Below are 13,406 nucleotides of genomic sequence, written 5' to 3'. Positions count from 1 at the left end.
ACATTTTTTTTTTTGCCTTGAGACAGAGTCTTGCTCTGTCGCCCAGGCTGGAGTGCAGTGGCGTGATCTTGGCTCACTGCAAGCTCCGCCTCCCGGGTTCATGCCATTCTCCTGCCTCAGCCTCCCTAGTAGCTGGGACTACAGGCGCCTGCCACCACGTCCGGCTAATTTTTTGTATTTTTAGTAAAGACGGGGTTTCACCGTGTTAGCTAGGACAGTCTCGATCTCCTGACCTCGTGATCCGCCCGCCTCGGCCTCCCAAAGTGCTGGGATTACAAGCTTAAGCCATTGCGCCCGGCCTGTTTTAAACATTTTTTTAAGTTCTCTGACCCTCCTCCAATTTCTTGGTATCTTTAGCCTAGTGTATCTTCGTTGAAAATAGATATTTCAGCATATGTCTTTAAGAATAAGGACATTCTTCCAAATAACAATGATCATACTTAGAAATTCAACATTGCTGTAACATGAGTATATATAGTTTAGATTCAGATTTTTCTAGTTGTCCCCAAAGTGTTCTTTATAGACATTAGATTTTTTAAAAATTTAAACTGGGATCAGACCTTATGACATTTTCTCTGATCCAACTAACCAATTAGGTGCCACCTAATGACTTATATGCTAGTGATCTAGTGCTCTTATATGTATTGCAGTTGTTTATTTACATGCCTGTGAATTCTGTGGCTGAGACCCAGGTGTCTTTATTCTTTTAGCGTCCCTAGCCCACTGTCTAGTTCATAGTCATCAAAAAGAATATTTGAGTGTATGACTATTTTTGCCAGGCTAATGCTAGTTACTCCCCTACCCACTTATTTTTATTATTATTTTGAGGTACGATTTATGTACAGTAAGATGTACAGCTTAAGTGGATAGCTAGATTAATTTTTATGTATGTATTCACCTGTGTAACCATTGTCTGCATCAAGATATACAATGTTTCCAGCTCTCAGAAGGCTCTCCTGTCTTCTCTCTTATCAATACTCCCTAACAGAAGGTACAACCAATTATGACTTCTGTCACCATAGGCTAATTTTGACTGGTTTTGAACGCTATAAAAATAAATCATGTAAGTATATATTCTTGTTTCTGGCTTCTTTCCCTCTACATTATGTTTGTGAGATTAATCCATTGATGTGTGAACCATAGCACTTTTTTTCTTTTTATTTCTCTGTAGTATACTATTATATACATATACCACAGTTTATCCATTCTCCTGTTGATGGGCAATCAGCTAATTTCTGTTGTCTGTCTGTTATAAATAAGCCTGCTCTAGACACTCTAGACATTTTTATGTGTGCCTTTTGATAGATGTAAGGACTAATTTCTATTGATATATACCCAGGAATGGGATTTCTGAGTCAGAAGGTGGAGGTATACTAAACAGTAGTTTGAGAGGTTGCTGGCCTTTTTTCTTTTCTTCCTTTTTTTTTTTTTTTTTTTTTAACTTATTTGTTTTTTTAGACAGGCTCTTGCTCTGTTGACCAAGCTGGAGCACAATGGTGAAATCACGGCTCACTGCAGTCTCAAACTCCTGAGCTGAAGCGATCCTCCTGCCTCAGTCTCAGGAGTAGCTGGGATTATAGGTGTGAGCCACTGTGCCTAGCTTGGTTGCTGACTTTTAATATTGAAGTGACACTAAATCAAGGAATTGAGCTACCTAGATCAAATGTTACCAAGGATTTTAGCTTGCTAAATGGATCAGAAATAAGTTGCTATTATATATGATTGATTTGTAAGACTAGTAGTTCTCGTAACTGTAGGGTTCTTAAGAATCAACTGAGTGACTTGTTATGAATGCAGATTTCCTTGGGCCCAGTCCAGAGATTCTAATTTCGCAGTTGAGAATGGGTCTCAGGAATCTGCAGATTACAAGCAACCCAGTTAATTTTGAGGCAAAAGCTCATGAATCTACTTTAAGAAACAGATTGTTTATATGACCTCTTTAAATTTAATTCTTATGACATTGTGTGTTTCATATGAACCATGTTTCAGTATACTGCGTTCTGTATTGAGATTATGGAAATGTGTGGATAACACTTAAATGTATGATTCCATTGACCAGTCATTGGGTACAGGCTGCCAGTGGGAAGGAGGTGTGACTTTGGGCAAGTAGGCTCCAGTGAGAGGACTTGGCTGAGAGCCGTCAGCAACCAGCACTCCCAGCAGGCCTTGGCCCTGAATGGGGAGTGCCGGGGGGATCTGGGCAGCATACTACAACATCCACTACAGATGAAGCCATGGTTTTGAGTATCAAGTGTATGAAAGAGTAATGGCATCAAATCATTTTATTATTACATATCTAGTGCCAGGTGACTTGTTAGGTGCTGGAGGAATGGTAGAGAGAAGAAAATTGGGAAGGATTTTTGGTTTGGTAGAAAAGATGAGATTGGTTTTAGATCCGCTGAATTTGGCATTGAGGTAGAACTGACCTGTAGATCATTGGAGATATGGTAGTAAAGCCGAAATCTAAAATAAGGAATAGAGACGATGAGGAAATAATGAAAATGACAGTGGTAACAGTGATATTTAGCTGATAGGCTAGCTTTTAGTTTTATGCTGTAATTCAGGTACTCTGAATATTGTACTTTGCTAATGTAATATAACAGTTTTGTTATAGTTATGAAGAACCAAGTAGTTAACAAGACTGACTGCCAAATCACTGTCATATATAAATATGTCCCCAATCTTTCTAGGTTCTGGGAAGTTCTGGATTGTTTAATAACCATGGACTCCAAGTACAGCAGCAACAGCAAAGGAATCTCTCACTACATGAATACATGAGTATGGAATTATTGCAAGAAGCTGGTGTCTCCGTTCCCAAAGGATATGTGGCAAAGTCACCAGATGAAGCTTACGCAATTGCCAAAAAATTAGGTACTAAATTAAGAAAAACTTTTGCAACCTTGACATGAGAGCTCTGAGAAGATTTGAAGTTTATTTTTGGTTTGATAACAACTTTTAGCTTTTTTTTTTTAAATACATCTTCTTTTCTTAAAATAGAAGGTAGAACTTTATTATTATTGAAATTCTAAAATTATTATTATTATTATGAGCTCCCATAGTGCCAGTGACGTGGGAGTCACTTACATTGGCATTAGGAGGCTGAAGTCCTGTTTTTAGTTGGAATATAATTATGGGAAAGGGAATTCTACTACTACTACTGTAACTACTCTGGAGCTTAAAGGATGGCAATTGTGATGATTCTACAGGGAAATGGTGAAGGAAAATCTTAGCTGTTTATGTGCTTATAAGGAGAGGTCCGTGCTTCCCCCTCCATTTTTTTGTCATGAAAAATATGGAACCAAAGGGGAACAAAAAGTAGATTGCTAGAATGTAAACTCCACGAGAGCAGAGTTTCTTTTTCTTTTCTTTTTTTTTTTTTTGAGAAGGAGTTTCATTCTTATCGCCCAGGTTGGAGTGCAATGATGCAATCCTGGCTCACTGCAACCTCCGCTTCCTGGGTTCAAGGGATTCTCCTGCCTCAGCCTCCCGAGTACCTGGTATTACAGGCACCCACCACCATGTCCAGCTAATTTTTTTGAATTTTTAGTAGAGACGGGTTTTCACTATGTTGGCCAGGCTGGTCTCGAACTCCTGACCTTGTGATCTGCCCACCTCAGCCTCCCAAAGTGCTGGGATTACAGGTGTGAGCCACCACGCCCAGTCCGAGTTTCTTTTTCTTATTTGTTCACTGATATATCCCAAAATCTTAGAAGAATGCCTGACACTTAGGTAATCAATAAATACTAAATTAATAAATATTAAATGAATTTAATAGTTACCCATGTTTATTAGCAGATTCCTTTATTGATAACAGAAGCCTTAATAGCTTTTGTCAATTTGAATTAATCTCTTAATCAAAAAATAATTTTTGATTTCAGAAAATAAGCTTACATTTTTAAAGATTTAGCATGAAAACATAATGAGCTGATGTACTAGCTATACACTGCAGTTTCTTTTTGGCAGTATTTTAAATCCCACCAATTTTACATAGATTAGCATAAATAATCTCTCTTCTATGTACATTTAATTAATATGGCTTTAAATATGATTTGGTGAATACTTTGCTTTTATATTTTTTAAGAAAGATAAGGAACATTTTCGAAGTGTTTGAAATTTTAAAAGTATTCATCTTGGGTAGTACTTACTTGTCTCTAGAATGGATTTTTCTTTCAAAATTAAGGATATATACAAGTTCAGAAAACTGTCATATAAGCTATGTTTTTGAATGAGATGGCCATGATTTCCTTGACTTGGAAGCATTTTTTTTCATTTATAGTTTTGTTGTTTTTATTGTTGTTAATCAGAAAAAATTATTTTAAATCATATTACAGGCAAACTTTTTATTAAGCAAAAGCTTTGTGTAAGTTCATACTAATTGTGGTGAAATTTTTGTTAATTAATGGTGACCTATAATTGGAACTTCTGCATGGTTAATGTTAATGGCCCTGATTTATATATAATTACGTCAGTAAAACTGGTTTTCCCCTTGTTTCCAGATTTCAAAATTCCAAAAAAAAATTTTTTTTAGAGATAGAGTCACTGTGTTGCCCAGGCTAGTCTGAAACTCCTGGGCTCAAGTGATCCTCCTACTTAGGCCTCTGAGTAGCTGGAACTACAGGCACATGCCACTGTGTCTGTCTATTTTTGATTATTATAATTGGTTTCTTTAACTAGTTTTCCATATATTTTCTCATTAGTGAAATTCCATTGTTTTGTCAGAAAAAATAATTTGCACAGAAACTTTTTCATAAAATGAATAGGATTAATTCAGATGCCAATCTGTTTTGATTATGTCTTATAAAAACTTAATGGTTCTTAGGTACAGAAGAAAGAAATAATATGTGCAGGATAAACTGTAACTATGAGTATTTCTGGCAAGTTCTCTGGGACCAGAACTCACAAGTAATAAGAAGCAGGTAGGCAGCTCTGATTTTGAGCCCCTTGGAACAGATACCTTGTTCATTTAGAAAGTGTGTTTTTTATCAAAGAATATTGCAAATGATGATGATAGTGTGGGAGGGAGACTAATAATTAACAAGGAAATTTAAATCTAGAGGAGCAGAAATGCTAGTTTTTAGAAGATAAATTTAGAAACTTCTATGAAAATATGGAGGACAATTTTGTGGTTTTTTTTTTTTTGAGACGGAGTCTTGTTCTGTCGCCCAGGCTGGAGTGCAGTGGCGCGATCTCAGCTCACTGCAACCTCCTTCTCCTGGGTTCAAGCAATTCTCCTGCCTCAGCCTCCTGAGTAGCTGGGATTACAGGTGCCCGCCACCATGCCCAGCTAATTTTTGTATTTTTAGTAGAGACGGGGTTTCACCATGTTGGTCAGGCTAGTCTCGAACCCCTGACCTTGTGATCCACCCGCCTCGGCCTCCCAAAGTGCTGGGATTACAGGCGTGAGCCACCACGCCCGGCCTAATTTTGTGTTTTTAGTGAGTCATTGATAACAAAAGATAATGATTATGGGATCTAGTTGCACAAAGTGTAGAATGAGGGGCCTTAGAAATACACCTGGTTTTGTTCATCTAGCTAGCAATTCCCAGTGCTGATTTTTCATTACTTCAGGGTGATTTTTGCTTTTTGAATTTCTGCAAAATTCATAAAATGCTAATTTTCATTTCATAAAAACTTTTTTTTTTCGAGATGGAGTTTCGCTCTTGTTGCCCAGGCTGGAGTGCAATGGCGCATCTTGGCTCAACGCAACCTCTGCCTCCTGAGTTCAAGTAACCTCCGCCTCCTGGGTTCAAGCGATTCTCCTGCCTCAGCCTCCCGAGTAGCTTGGATTATAGGCATGTGCCACCACCCCGGCTAATTTTGTATTTTTAGTAGAGACAGGGTTTCTCCATGTTGGTCAGGCTGGTCTTGAACTCCCGACCTCAGGTGATCCACCTGCCTCAGCCTCCCAAAGTGCTGGGATGACAGGCGTGAGCCACCACGCCCGGCCTTCATAAAGACTGTTAACTCAGCGCTTTACTCAACAAGTAATATAATAGAGCATAAATGCTTTACAGGTGTGCCAAACTATTGTTTCTTCCCAGTCCTGTGGTGGCAGGAGAAGTTGAGTTAGCATGGGGTTTGGGACCACTGAGCCTCTTTACCCAGTATTTCCTACCATGTGCATCATTTTCTGTTTGTGTGATGATGTGAAAAAAGTTGTGAGGCACTGTCCTGGAGGCAAGTTTTGCCTGTTGTGAATAATTGAGGTTAGGAATGGAGGAATGGTTAGAAAGAAATCTAATTCTAATATTTTAAAAGACTATATGAGTCCCCAAAATGAAGGTTGGTGAGCTTGAAGATCATGAAGTTTCTGGAATAGATTATCAAAGGGATGATTGGTTGTTAGCACAGATAAATGTAGTAGATATTATTTGGGGTCAGTTCTGAGAGCAAATTATCTCTAACAGTTCATAGTTCAAGGAAATATGATTTTAGTAAGGATTTGGCAGAATGTTTGTTGTTTTGTTTCTGAGACAGTGTCTTGTTCTGTCACCTAGGCTGGAGTGCAGTGGTGTGATCATGACTCATTGCAGCTTCAACCTCCTAGGCTCAAGTGACTTCTCCCATCTCAGCCTGCTGGGTAGCTGGGACTATAGGTGTGCTCCACCATGCCTGGCTAATTTTTATAGTTTTTCTTGAGATGGGGTTTCACCATGTTGCCCAGGCAGGTCTCAAACTCTGGGGCTCAAGCCATCCACCCACCCTTGGCTTCCCAAAGTGCTGGGACTACAGGCGTGAGCCACTGCGCCTGGGCACAGATTTGGCAGAATTTTTATAATTTCCCTATTGACTATAGAAAGATAGTTTGGCTTCTAGTATATTTAAGGTGGAATCCCTATCTGGTTGAATAGATACATGTAAAGGGTGCTGATTAATGAATGTCAGCCTGGAGGGAGATTTCTAATGGCATATAATAGGACTTTACCTTCTTTCTTTCTTTTAAATATTTATTAGTTGGATACCTGTATACAAGGAATGCTTAAAATATTTGTGAGTGACTAAAGGTAGGTGGCATAGTGATTGTGTTTTAGAGAGACAGTCTTGGGATCCAAAAAAGATCTTGTCTGACTAGAGCAAAGTGCCAAATGTAATAAGACTGCAGGCTCTATGAGGGCAGGAGAGGTCTCACTCACTGTTGTATCTACAATGCTAGCACAGTGTCTGGTATGTAGATGAACCTGTTGAGTGAATTAATGGAATTGAATAAAATGTTTGTTTCGACCAGTTGTCCTCAGACTTCTCTTCTTATCCTTCTTCCGTTCTTGATAGTTGATGAGACTTTATTTCATGAATTTTTTTTTTTTTTTGCTTTCGTTGTGAAGGGCTTTTTTTTTTAGAAGGAACTTTTGAAGAATCATCTTTTGCTCTTAAAGACTTTATATTCCTAAAGAAAGGAAATTGACACTTTGCGGGGAAGAGAAGAACCTTCTGTCTTGCAAAGTGTTTTTGAAAAAATAGAGCTTCATTACTCTTACTTAATAGGTCAGTGTGTTAAGTTCCCAGTTTAATGAATAGGAATGATTGAATTTAGCTCAGTAAAGCACAGTGTACTAACTATGACCATTTTTTATATTACATTTGCACGGTTTGCATTGTAGTTCTCTTCTTTGGATATAAACAAATATTTTTTCTTTGGATATAAACAAATATTTAAAGTGCTAAAAAACCAGGAATTGACAGGTAAACAGAAACAGGTGGAATAAATAGTGGCTGCTCCCTTCCGTTTGGGCACAAACTCTCTAATTTGCCACGGTTCAGAGACTACCTGTAGTATTCTCAATAAGAACGTTATTGTTGGTTTTAAGGAAATTTCTAAGTTGTTTCTATTCGTTACCTAATAGTAGTTGTGATACACTTGTGAATAGTAGAGACAGGCTAATTGAAAAGGGTTTGTCTTATCTAAACAAGATACTTTTTCTAATCATCTCTAGTTGTAGTACTGTGCACCCAGTTTTTCCCGTTGAGAGTTTTTGTAAGAGCAGTGAAAAGTCTAGATTTGTAAGAATTCTGTTCACATTTTTAAATGTTCCTTTTTTTCAACATTCAGCAAAATATTATGTGCTAGGAACTCTCCCAGACGTTTGTTAACATCTATGAATACAACAAAAATACTCTGCCCTCCTGGGCCTCTTTTCTGGTGGGGAAGCAAAACAACAAATGATATATGTAAGAGAATTACGTATGTACGAAGATGATGAATTCTATGGCGGAAAGAAGTGTAGTAGGTAAGGGGGATTGGTCACAGGTGGGCAGGTTAGTGGGGTAAGCTTCATGGGCAACATGAGATTTAAAGAGAAACTTGAAGGATCGGGGGCTTTTCCCACATGGATACCTGGAAGTATTCTAGGCAGAGGGTGCATTAGAGCCAAGTCCTGACGGCAGGAACATGCCCAGGAATAGTGAGGGCATTAGTGCAGTTGGAACAGAGTGAGCAACAAGGAGGGCCTAGGAGATGAAAAGGGTAGAGAGTGTTATAGGGTATAGAGGGTATTATAGGGTCTTCTAGGCCATTGTAAGCACTTTGGCATTTAACTGAGACTGGCATTCAGTGCGAGGTTTTAAGTAGAGGAATGGTGTGCCTGCTTTGGCTGCTGCCTTGAGAATATTCTGTGGGGGACAAAGGTCATATAGTTAAGAGCTAGTGATGGTTGGGATCAGAGTCTAAACTGCAGGTGATGAGGAATGGTGAAGATTCTGGATAAATTTGAAGATGGAACCAGTATGATTTCCTGGCTGAATGGAAGTGGGGTTTGAGAAAGACAAGTTTTTTAAACACTCTCTTGGCTGACTATGCATAGGGTCATCATCTGGTTTAAATAGCATGCATTTCTGATGAAGGCTTATATCAGTAATTTTCTAAATGTTCTTTTAAAATAATTGTTAATGTGTAAACTCTAGGTTATTTTTGTTTGGTTTCAAACTCCATTTCTTACCTCATTGATTTGGTTGGTTCATCTGATTAGGTGGGAGCTTCCTGTCATTCTGCTTGATAAGTGCATCGTGGAGTGACATCCTAGTTGTAGAGGACCCTACTTCAGTCTGTTCAAATCCATGTTTATGGAGTAGTTGTTATATCCCAGAGACTGCCTTGTGCCTTTAGCCCTGATCTCAAAGGTTAATTATTTTGCCATAATATATAGTTGGTGCCACCCTGCCAGTATGGGCAAAATGCTATGAGAGGCAAAATGAGGAGGCTCTGAAATTCTGCCTGTCTGGTACACAGAGAATGCCTTTCTAAGAGGTATTACTCTTATTTTTTAACTGATACATAACATTTTTGAGGTACATGTTATGTTTTGTTACATGCATAGAGTGTGTAATGATCAATTCAGGGCATTTAGGATACCCATCACCCAGAGCATTTACTCTTTTGAGACAGCCTTGCTCTGTCCTCCAGGCTGGAGTGCAATGGCACAATCTTGGCCCACTGCAACCTCCGCCTCCCGGGTTCAAGTGATTCTTGTGCCTCAGCCTCCCAAGCAGCTGGTTTTACAGATGTGTACCACCATGCCTGGCTAATTTTTGTATTTTTAATAGAGATGAGATTTCACCATGTTGGCTAGTCTGGTCTCGAACTCCTGGCCTCATGTGACCTGCCTGCTTCAGCCTCTCAAAGTGCTGGGATTACAGGAGTGAGTCACCGCACCCGGCCCATTTACTCTTGATCATGAATGATGAGTACTATCTAGGCTAAACAGCTAGTTTGCTGGTTTTCCACAGCAAATTAGAAAGCAAAGGAAAAGGGATAAATAGTAATCAGTCTACCTGATAAAGAAGAAAAATTCAGTCCATTTATTTAAAAATATGCATAAGCTTTGCCAGCATAGAATTCTGAAATCTTTTGATACAGATACCTTAATAACTCCTGATAGTACTACTCATGCAGTACTGCTCAATAATGTATTTTAATAGAACTTTCTGTTAGTGGGACAGTATAAATCAGTATCAATACTGGTAATGGTGATATCCCCCAAATCATGACATATTCCTGCTATAGCGTATATAACTCAAATGTTCTCAGGACAGCAAGTTTACATGTGAATAGAGAGGGAGGGAAGGGTTAGGAAGACATGAAATTCAATTTTGTACTTTTGATATTTTCCAAAGTTCTAGATGACACTTTCCAAAGTGTCAAGGAATGGTTAAATTATTTTCAGTTTACTTTAAGAAATGGTTTAACGTGGCCAGGCACGGTGGCTCACACCTGTAATCCCAGCACTTGCTCACACCTGTAATCCTCGCACTTTGGGAGGCCGAGGCAGGCAGATCACGAGGTCAGGAGATCGAGAACATCTTAGCTAACATGGTGAAACCCCGTCTCTACTAAAAATACAAAAAAATTAGCTGGGCATGGTGGCGGATGCCTGTAGTCCCAGCTACTTGGGAGGCTGAGGCAGGAGAATGGCATGAACCTGGGAGGCGGAGCTTACAGTGAGCCGAGATCGCGCCACTGCACTCCAGCCTGGGCAACAGAGCGAGACTCTGTTTCAAAAAAAAAAAATGGCTTAATGTAAGTGACTAATTTTGAAAACTGTGGGTCTTTTAGACAGTGATTATTTTAGTGTTCTAATCTAGAAAATCTACATAAATAGAGTGCCTCATTTTTGGACATTGTGAATAAATTAGGCTTGATTTAATAACACCTGTCAATATGTATGTTAAATAACAAAATACTGTGTCTGGCATGCTGCTCCATGCTTCATATTTAATAGAAGTGTTTTTCTTCTAGGTTCAAAAGATGTTGTGATAAAGGCACAGGTTTTAGCTGGTGGTAGAGGAAAAGGAACATTTGAAAGTGGCCTCAAAGGAGGAGTGAAGATAGTTTTCTCGTAAGTCATATTTTTTAAGGAAAAATCATCCTTGTTAAAGATTAAAGATTACTTATTGAATTGATGAAAATACTGAAATTTAAATATTAGATGAGATAACATTTTGGCTATTATGTGGATTTGCTTTTTCTCAACTGTAGGAAAGAAAAATTTGAGTTCTTTTTCTTATTTTAGTCCAGAAGAAGCAAAAGCTGTTTCTTCACAAATGATTGGGAAAAAATTGTTTACCAAGCAAACGGGAGAAAAGGGCAGAATATGCAATCAAGTATTGGTCTGTGAGCGAAAATATCCCAGGAGAGAATACTACTTTGCAATAGCAATGGAAAGGTCATTTCAAGTGAGTAATTGTAGACATGATACATACAGGATAAATTTATGACATTCAATTTCAAAAGTTCATTATTGTTTCTATTTATGTGGGAAAGATTTTAAAAGTGCAAACTATGTATGTCATGAGCATGATATTTATGTCATTTAAAAAACAGCTTCGTTAATGCCATAAAATTTGATACATAATATCATGATCTTAAAATTATAGGAAAAATTCTGCTGTAATAAATTTCATGGGATTCTCAAATTGTTAATTCACTAAAAGCAGCTTAAATCATCTCTGGATCATCTCCAGATTGAGAAAATAATATCTAGCATAGTAAAATATTCTAATGAAAGAGAAAGTTGCTGAACCCACTAGAAGAATGTGTATCCGTTGCCTCATCTTCTGTTTTCTCAACTTCTTGGGTTTATTTTGATTTTTTAATAGTTTCTGGTTTGTTTCACTATATGATTCAATATTTGGTAAATTGAGGGATGACATTAAATAGCAAACAATATGGTTTTAAGGAGTATTACATTAGCACAGCTCTCCTCTCTTTATGGAACCTAAAATGTTGAACATAAAGCTTCTGGTGAAGAGAAAATGCCTTTATAGACCTGGTGCTTGGAAGAGAGCATTGATAATCATTTTATACTAGAATTATCTGTTTTTCGAGGGTATTAGGTTTTACAAGCTGAATCCGTGTGTTAACTAGCTTGTTTTTTGAAGCAACTGTGTATATTTGAAAGCCCCAGTATAGATTTGATGTAGAACATTAATTGTGTAGAATTTAGAGTAACAAAAATTTTAAGAGTCATGAAAATAATTTTCTTATGTAGAACAACTTTTTAAAAAACAGCAACTTTCTGTATTGTGATTTTTCTTACTTACAAGTAAATTTATTAATGTTTGAATGATATAAGATGTCTTTTGCAACTTTTAATTTTTATAAGGAAGTATTTCTAAAGATATAACACTAGATGGTAGTAAAAATCCACTCAGAATATAAAATTAAGAAGCATTGTTTTATTCTTAAGTGATATTCTATGTGATAGAATTTAGTTTGTAAGTTATTTTAAAAATCCCATGACAGTAACCTCATGTGTTACCCAAAATTTACATAAATTATATTTTTACACATTCACTTATTTTCACTACATTTTATTTTTCTTTTCCTTGACATTACATATCAGCATCTGTCATTTTGTTAGTTATGTTTTTACTTTTTGTTATAGTAGCCAGAAACAAGGTATAAATATCTGGACGAATTGAGATAGGAGTTCTATCCATAGTAATTCATCTTTATTGTAGTAAAGGTAGGATACTGAATATGTATTATTAAAGATATATTAAGGCATTTGGGAAAAGGATCAAATTTGAGTTCATCTTAAGAACTTGAATTTCCTGACAACTATTTAAGTCTTGTTGAAGATAAAATGTTTTTATTTTAATACATGACTAATAATAATACATGGTTATAATTCAGGTTAAAAATACTGTAGTACCAGTAAAACTGTTTGACCGAAGACATTATAAATTATTTGATATTATCATATTAGACCATTGTAGAGTTGGTTGGTGTTACTTTTTGGGGTATAGCCATGTTTTTGGGAATCCCTGTGGACAGATAAAATTAGTCAGCTATTTAAACTACAAAGAGCACCTGTGATTGAGTTAATGTCTATGCATGGGAATTAACTAATCATTAGAAATTGCTTTTGTTAAAATGGGGAAAGGATTTCCTATTTAATAAATAGTGTTGGGAGAACAGGCTAGCCATGCAGAAAATTGAAACTGAACCCCTTCCTGACACCATATACAAAAGTTAACTCAAGGTGGATTAAAGACTTAAATGTAAAACTCAAAACTATAAAAACTCTAGAAGGAAATCTAGGTAATACCATTCATTCAGGACATAGGTGCGGGCAAAGATTTCATGATGAAAACGCCAAAAGCAATTGCAGCAAAAGCAAAAATTGACAAATGGGATCTAATTAAGCTAAAGAGCTTCTGCACAGCAAAGGAAACTATCATCATAGTGAACACACAACCTGCAGAATGGGAGTAGATTTTTGCAATCTGTCCTTCTGACAAAGGTCTAATATCCAAAGTTTATGAGAAACTTAAAACAAATTTTCAAGAAAAAAAGCAAACAACCCCATTAAAAAGAGGGCAAAGTACATGAACAGACACTTCTCAAAAGAAGACACAGGCTGGGTATGGTGGCTCACGCCTGTAATCCCAGCACTTTGGGAGGCCAAAGT

The 13,406-nt window shown here is 37.3% G+C and overlaps 1 protein-coding gene across 1 annotated transcript in view; it reads left to right on the top strand.

Annotated features, from left to right (window-relative positions):
* SUCLA2 (succinate-CoA ligase ADP-forming subunit beta) overlaps positions 1-13,406 on the top strand; it is a 61,481-nt gene that overhangs the window by 1,706 nt on the left and 46,369 nt on the right. The window contains exons 2-4 of the mRNA XM_055243999.2: positions 2,691-2,871; positions 10,730-10,829; positions 11,004-11,166. Coding sequence (XP_055099974.1) covers positions 2,691-2,871; positions 10,730-10,829; positions 11,004-11,166 — 444 coding nt within the window. The remainder of the gene's footprint in view (positions 1-2,690; positions 2,872-10,729; positions 10,830-11,003; positions 11,167-13,406) is intronic.

Source organism: Symphalangus syndactylus, chromosome 15 (assembly GCF_028878055.3).
Source record: "Symphalangus syndactylus isolate Jambi chromosome 15, NHGRI_mSymSyn1-v2.1_pri, whole genome shotgun sequence".
Classification (NCBI taxonomy): Eukaryota; Metazoa; Chordata; class Mammalia; order Primates; family Hylobatidae; genus Symphalangus; species Symphalangus syndactylus.
This window is presented reverse-complemented; position numbering and strand designations above follow the sequence as displayed.